The 7526-nt window shown below is 45.9% G+C and overlaps 1 protein-coding gene across 1 annotated transcript; it reads left to right on the top strand.

The window, feature by feature from the left end:
• The first annotated feature begins 2722 nt into the window (after positions 1-2722).
• Positions 2723-6475, top strand: LOC146831163 (homeobox protein CDX-1-like). The gene is made up of 3 exons (XM_085603845.1): positions 2723-3155; positions 5197-5259; positions 6264-6475. The coding sequence occupies exons 1-3, from the start codon at positions 2723-2725 to the stop codon at positions 6473-6475; spliced, it is 708 nt and encodes a 235-aa protein (XP_085459971.1).
• The last annotated feature ends 1051 nt before the right edge of the window (positions 6476-7526 follow it).

The raw sequence follows: 7526 nt of genomic DNA on the forward strand, positions 1-7526 counted from the left end.
TGGCACCCCTTAAAGGTAGCACTCCATGAGCTGGGAACGGGGCCAAGCTGCTGTTTACAGCTGGGCAACAATATACTGCATTGATGCTTGTAATATGATGTCTGTACATTGATCCTCACATGCATACTACCAAAATAAAATAAGTTAAAAAAAGAATAATAATAATAATAAAATCAGCCCAGTCTGTATATTGTACTGTTTTTTTTTTTACAAACTTATGGCTTCGCAAGACGGTCATGGGAGCCAAACACACAATCCCCTGCATGCACGATGAGGGGGCAGTACTTCCTGTCCGGCTCTCAGGATCCAATAGTGAGATCGTACATTTGGAATTAAGTTCATAACAGTGAATGTTTGATGCAAGTATGACTTGGGAAGTGTTGTTTAAAGTGCAAAAACAGTTGATGTTTTGTTGTATTTGGAATATTAAGTAAGTTGTCTATTTTATAAAATGTAGCCCTCTCGCAAGACACGAGCAAGAAGCCAGAGAGAGGAAAGACATCCCAAGGAAAGATTGTGATTGGTTCATTTGGATGTCTTTAGTTGGCTAAGAAAGATTTATTCCTTGCCCACCTAGGCAGCATTTGTTTTACATTATTTTTCAAAAATGTTCTTTTTGTTTTGAAGGAGATGCTGTTTCTTTTACTCCCAGATTTTTTTCTCTGTGCTATCCCTTTACAAAAAAAGTTAAAAAAGGATTTTAATAAAGCACAAATAATACAGTTGTTGAAAATGTTACTTGGAAAAGATCTTTTCAGAGCTACCCTATATGTTCATTGTGTATGTTGTTTGTACTATGTACCCCCTTTTTTCCCCTCCATGATGCTCTCATACATAGCATGATAGACTCTCGCAGGTCTCTTGTGAGAGTCAGGTGCATAGTTTTCCGCGTCCACGCCGAGGGGGCAGCGTTTGGTGTTTTACGCTCATGAGCCTCTAGTGAGAGTGTACTTTCATATTGGAATTTGCTGGTTCACTGAATATATCCTGTTGTAATAGATATAATTTATATGCACCAGGTTTTCGCTACCCTTTTGTGGTACGATCCCACAAGAGTGTCTCCAGATCATAACTTTTTGGGGAAAATAGGAATTAACCATCTACTCATCATAGTACTTATCTCTTACACACTTCCCCTCAAAAATAATAACCACTATATGCATTCTTATTAATGGAGTGCATTCAGAACATACCCCTTTTTAGGTCTCGCTGAGACAGCGCAAGCTGTCTCTTTGAGACATTTTGTAAGTGGGTTTTCAAAAGTGCTACCCACATGATTTGGCAGGCCTAAAGCTTGAATGCACGATGGCGTGCACGTGCACAGCTGCTGCTCACACTCCCTCCTCCCCCTCCCTTTTCGTCAGCTTTAATCAGGCTCCTCTGATGCTGGCATTACCCCTCCCTTCTCGCCCAGCCCTTCTTGTCACCTTGGCTTGTTTATTCGCGCGGTCGTGTCACTTTCACAGCCAATGCTTGTTTGTGTTTACTGCAATGCTTCAAATTTGCAGCAGTGCTCGATGCATGTCTGTGTCCGTCCCACCCCTCCCGCACTGCCACCCGCCCTCTGTGTGCCACCCCCCCTCATTCCTTGTTATTATTGATTCCCGCTTGTGTCTTTAGTACTTGTTTTATATGTAACTTGGCCTATCCCGCCATGTGAACAGCCAGGCGTCTACTGAAAGTAGAGGGAACGTGTGACACAGATAGGTGTCGAAGTGCACAGCGTGCGTTAGCCCGAGAAGGCACACCCCTAACAAGGAAAGAAGCTGATTACAACTCGTACATCTTTTTTAACAACACCCATTTATAAACTGCCCATGACTCAGGCCCTACCAACCCCAGAAAAAAAACCAGCAGCTTTTCCAGCCACCTACTCCAAAGAGCAGTAAAACGCAAACAGGAATGGCTACCATTCGCCAGCACTCCCGTTTTTCACTGCATGTCTATAATTACTGTATCCACTATATTTACTAGGCGCTCATTGCGAACTCGATGTTGTCTTTGTACAGTTAGGAAAACACCAACGTATGTTGTGTTTTTGTGTTAATACATTTTTTCATTAAAATGTTTGTATAAAGAACGTGCGCTCAAATATCCCCTAAATTAGCTTGATACACGTAACTCCCTAATCACTTTCAATCAAAAAATAGGCGTAATAGAAAAATATGATCTGATCTTACTATTAAAGAATTTCATGGCAACCTCTAAACATTTAAATTGTTAATAACTCTATAACTGCTCACGGACTTTACGTTGTGCTTTAGGAAATGTAGTCGTTTACTGTTTCAAACAGGATATGTTTCAAAGGGATGTTCGAGAGCAGATCGCAGATATACAATTCAATGCATATTTGTGTAAATGCGTACAATTAGAAATGTGGCCCCACAATAACGGTATCGCTTAGCGGAGGTCTGAGGGCTTCTTCTGAAGTCAGTGGGGTGGGCTGGCCGGGGCCTCAGTGCTTCTTTTGAATGCAAATATCTTGGGGCAGGCAAAGGCTAGGCCTGACGTCAGACAGGGCCTGCGTGGAACATTCGCACACGCAACAGCGCTTGGTGACACTTCCAGAAGCTCCTGCAAGTTCTAGGCAGTGCAGGGAGGGCACTATTTCTCTGCCACGGGCAGAAGCAGCAGATAAAGTGACCAGAGGGCACGCACCAGCCACCACCCAGGATGTCCTAGGAGCAGCAGGACCTCCGAGGAAGTCCCTAACACACGCATCATGTACGTGAGCTACTTTGGGGACAAGGAGAGCAACATGTTCCCAGGCTCTGTCAGCTCCACCACCAACAGTCTGCCCACTCCGAACTTTGCGCCCACCCAACCCTACCCCAAATATGCAGGATACCACCACCCTGCAACGCAGGTGGAGGAGCACAGCCACTCTTCGGGGGGCTGGGGCCCAAACTGCGGACTCCCAAGGGAGTACTGGAGCGCCTACGGGACAGGAGTGCCTAGTCTGGTGTCTGCGCCGATGCCCGGGCACATGCCCTACGGCTCGCACGAGTACAGCCCCATATACCCTGCTGGCACCGATCTCCTGCCCTTGGTGGTGGACATGGGGAATGCGGTGCCTATCTCGGCCAGTACCCCTAGGCTGCACCCCTACATGTGGATGAGGAAAACTGCGGAGCCCGCTGCATCAGGTGAGCAGAGGCCACTTTTATAACAGATTCTCTTCTCTGCTGAGCGTTGGCGCCGGGGGCGCGGGTGGACGAGGGCACTTCACAGGAGGTGGCGGCTTACGATGGATGTTCCATTGGCCACATGGGGTCAAAGAAGCCTTGCATGGAGGTCGATACATTACACGCCGACATAACCAATGCAAATTGAAGGTTAGCATGCTCTAAAATGAGGTGACACATGCCATATTATCCTGCCACATAACCGGACCAGTTTATTGTAATCAAAGAAAAAATGTGTCGTGTAATGTAATCGGTGCTCATGTAAAGCGCCCCAATAGCTTCAGCTCGAGTATATAAAACTGCAAAAAAAATTAAAAAGGACAAGTTTGACCTGTATTGTAATGTAATTACGTTTATATAGTGCTTACTACCCCTGACCAGGCGTCGAAGCGTTTTTTTGGCGAGTAGCACGCTACTCCAGAACCGATAAAGGATTAGTGGCGAATTAGTGTAGTGAAAATATTCAAGTAATTTGAGTGGAGGACCTAAAACGATGGTGTTTACCATGGTATGGAATAAACCGTTTTTTTTACCTTGAAAATGAATTGTATCATTTAGTTAATTGGTGAACTTGTGAAGCTTATCCTGGGTTTGTTAAATGCTATTAATGTTTTAAAACAGGGCTACCAGCTTATTTAGGGGGCACTTGGCAGCCAGGAGACAACAGTTTCTAAACCATCACATCAAAAGTGGGGTTGGCTTTTGTTTAATCAGGTGTGTGTGTGCGTGCGTGCGTGTGTGTGCGACCCTCAGGTGTCGCGCGGTTTTTGTGATCTTACGCCACCATTAATTTAATTTTTTTATTTTACTGCTGACAGGTCATTAAGGAATGTCAAATCTAGTAATTAAATTGCGTGATTTAAGTTCACTCCTGACTTCATGAACTCGTGTGAGTGTGGGCAAACAAACCACTTTTCCTCCTACCCCAAAATGTCTTGTCTGCCAATAGTGAAGTGCTTAGAAACAGCACTGACGCCGGCATGAAATAATGAATGTGCACATTTGAACAGGCAGAATACATAGGGTCTTTTTTTTAACCTGAGCGGCGCCCTCAGGGCAACAATTTTCACAATGCAAAGTTACTACGTTTCATCCCTTTAAAAAAATGTTCACTTTCCACAACATTATTTTGTAACAGTTACACTAGTAAATAAGCAAACTGGTCTAATTTGGTGAAAATTGCACTCTCACAAATATTCCAGGACTCCAGCTGGAATGGTAATTTGCGTCCTGGCGTTTTAGGGCACCCTCCTGCTGGGAGCACGATCGCCGACAGTACTCTGTGCTTAGGCTTCCAATGCACCTGCACAGCGAGGGTTTGGATTCATTAGCTGGTCGCTTCGAAGCGCAGTGTGTTTCCGGGTGTGAACCTGAGACTGTCACTTGGATGGAAATACCAAAGCCTCGAAAAACAGGCTGCAGCCTGGGCGAGGCCACGCTGGTAGGAAGAGTTTGTACCAGCCCTTAGGCCAACATATGGATTGCATTTGGGCCACAGTGTATGAAACTGTGTACAATAACGCACTGCATAAATACGTTTTATTAGAAGGCGCTAGGTACAATCTACCAAACTTAAGGATGCAGTAATTAGTCTGTTATGTGGAGCAAGCTGCTATGGTCCAGCAGCTTTGCATCGCAGCATGTAGGACGTGACTAGTATCCACCCCAGCAGCACAAGTTCTAACAGAACGGGCAAGCTGAGTCGAAAAATCCTCGAAGCTCCATGTTCCATGCAGGCCTTCTCAGCAAATGCAGCGCGTCCGTTGTCTGACAAGAAGCTGGGGCGAGCGCACTGTATCCGGCGAGCTTCACATTTAAACCCTCAGGTCCATCAATATAATGGAAAGATTCAATAAACGTTGCACATTTCTGAAATATTACTTCTAAGTAACTGACAGCAATATTAACAAACTATGCAGGCATCTGTACGTACGTAAGTGCATATATGTATATTTAGACACATTACAATTCAATTCAATTCAATTAGACACATTACAAGTTTAACGCTTTTGGCAACGAGAGAGATATCGGGTCCTCTATCAATTGGATGATTTGTGCATTGAACCCACCACACGTTCACTTCTGAGCCGTGTCTGCAACACACTTTTAAAACAAGCATTGGCAAAGCCAATAGGTCTCGCTTTTGGGACCTTATAAGTATTTAGTTATGCAGCACAATATCCTTGGTGCAACAACATTAACTGTTGCATGGTTAAACACTTAAAAGGTCCCAAAGGCGAGACCTATTGGCTATGCCAATGCTTGCTGCTATTCATGATCTCGTAAGAGTCCCACAAGACCATAACAATTTGTTAAAAACAATATACATTTATGTTCTTCAGAGTAGTTATTTAATAGACACCTCACCTCTAAACTTAGGGGTACAGCATGCCTTTCTGCTTCTCTCTTCTATAGCTTTTTTTTATTCAATTTCCACAACAGCTCGAAATTTTTACAATAAACAGTAATTGCCGCCATTTCATTTCCAACATTCCCATACCCAAGCAATCAGAGGGCTCGCAAGACTCATAGTGAGAGCATGAAGGCTCACGGGAAGAATACAATCACAAATTTGCGCTCAGCCAAGCCTCCCGCAAGCCCAACTGCCCAAATATACACGAGCGAGTTATAGTTAGCTGAAGTAACTAGCTGAAGTAAACTATAAAGGTGGAAGAGGTGTGGCTCACTGGTTAGAGGTGGCAGATCCGTAAGCAGAGAATCGGCCAGGGACCAGGGTTCAATTCCCGACGCGGCAGGGTCGTGGACCAGGGTCAAAACGGACTTGATAATTCTCGCCTCGGTACCTACTCTAACCAGGAACACACTCGGCAACTCTGGGCATTAAGCTTGCCTCATCTCTACAACGGCCCCCCACAGACGCCGGGGATGCCTGGTTTCACCTTGGAGATACCCAGAAAGGGACCATCTCACAGGGATAGCCAGGACGGGTTCCCCAGCGGTCTATAGCGCCGGGACACTTCCGAGTAGCTGTGCGCTGTATAAATGAAAATAACATAACATAACATAACATAACAACTTCTCTGGTTTTGTATGAGTGAAATATCCAACTAACTATAGCGTCCCTGAAACCTATGGATCTGAGACAACGGAACAGAAGAGGAAAGGTGTGGTCACAGAGCAGCAGAGCGGTCACAGAGCAGCAGAACAGCAGAGCGGCAGAGCAGCAGAGCGGAGCAGAGCGGCACCATTCGACGTCACTCGCTTCTCTCTCGCTTCTCCAGCATCGCCGCGTCATCGCTACCATTGCCTCCCGTGGTCTAGCAGCTTGACAGCGATAAAAGTAAGGTGGCAGTTGCAGATGGGGAGCGTGAGAGCATGAGAGCGTGAAAATTGCTGCCGACACTGGAGTTGGCGTTCCCGAGTTCCCTGAGTCCCTGAGCTCCTGAGGCAAGCGTGGTCGCCTTAGTCGGCGGCCGCAGCGAGTGTGTGCCCTCTGTAGAGCGTGGAGGGGCCCGATTATATTGGGTGCACCTGCAACTCTACCCTGCGTGCCCCGCTTGTCCTCCATCTACTGGCCGCCCTGTTCTTACTCTCAGACACGACGAGAGCAGTTGTAACGCAGTGGAGCAGGAGCCAGAGTCAGAGTCAAAGCTAGGTGGAAACAGGCCGCTCTGGGGGGGCGAATTAGGTCCCCTCTTACGCCTACCATCACGCCTATCATCACTACTCGGGTGCCTAGAAGGAGCTGAAGAAAGGCACCTAGAGGGGGGTGAACACCACAGAGAACGGCAGAGAACCGCAGAGAACTGCAGAGAACCACAGAGAAATTTTAAAAATAAAGAAATCCATTCAGGAAGACCAGGAAAACCAGTTAAACATCATCCCAATCAATTAATCAAATCAAATCAAGCTATCAATACCAAGTATCCAACCACTCGAGTAGGCAAGCAATCAAGCAATTTCAAATAAACTGCTTGCGGGGGCATAACTACACTACAACTGCAACCTCTTGAGAGGGCTATGAGGTTAGGGAAAGTCAGGAAAGCGACAAACAACGTCCCGGCAAGAAGGCACAGCAATAGCAAGCCCAAGGCACCAAACGAAACAAATGACTTGTTGGTGCAGGAGCTATCTCCATCAGAAAACCTGATCTATGAAGAGGCAGAATCAGATATCCTGAGCAGACCGGCAACTAAGGGTTATCAACCAAAAATGTACAATCTTCTCATTCTTGAAAGATCCTGACTCATTCCTAAGTACCTCAATTAGCAATCTCAAGGGACTCCCTTCCCCCATGGAACCCGAGGGGAGTGCTCAAATCACTGCTCCTGGAGGCGAAAAAAGTGAAAACACCAAAAATATACCACAAGACATAATGAG

Source organism: Triturus cristatus, chromosome 5_1 (assembly GCF_964204655.1).
Source record: "Triturus cristatus chromosome 5_1, aTriCri1.1, whole genome shotgun sequence".
NCBI lineage: Eukaryota > Metazoa > Chordata > Amphibia > Caudata > Salamandridae > Triturus > Triturus cristatus.

Excerpts from the sequence above, each read along its gene's own strand:
- LOC146831163 (XM_085603845.1), top strand. The coding sequence starts at position 2,723 with ATGTACGTGAGCTACTTTGGGGACAAGGAGAGCAACATGTTCCCAGGC. Across the intron at positions 3,156-5,196 it reads CGCTGCATCAGGTGAGCAGA|GGCAACGAGAGAGATATCGG; the intron begins GGCCACTTTTAT and ends TTTAACGCTTTT. Across the intron at positions 5,260-6,263 it reads GTGCATTGAACCCACCACAC|CGTCCCTGAAACCTATGGAT; the intron begins GTTCACTTCTGA and ends AACTAACTATAG.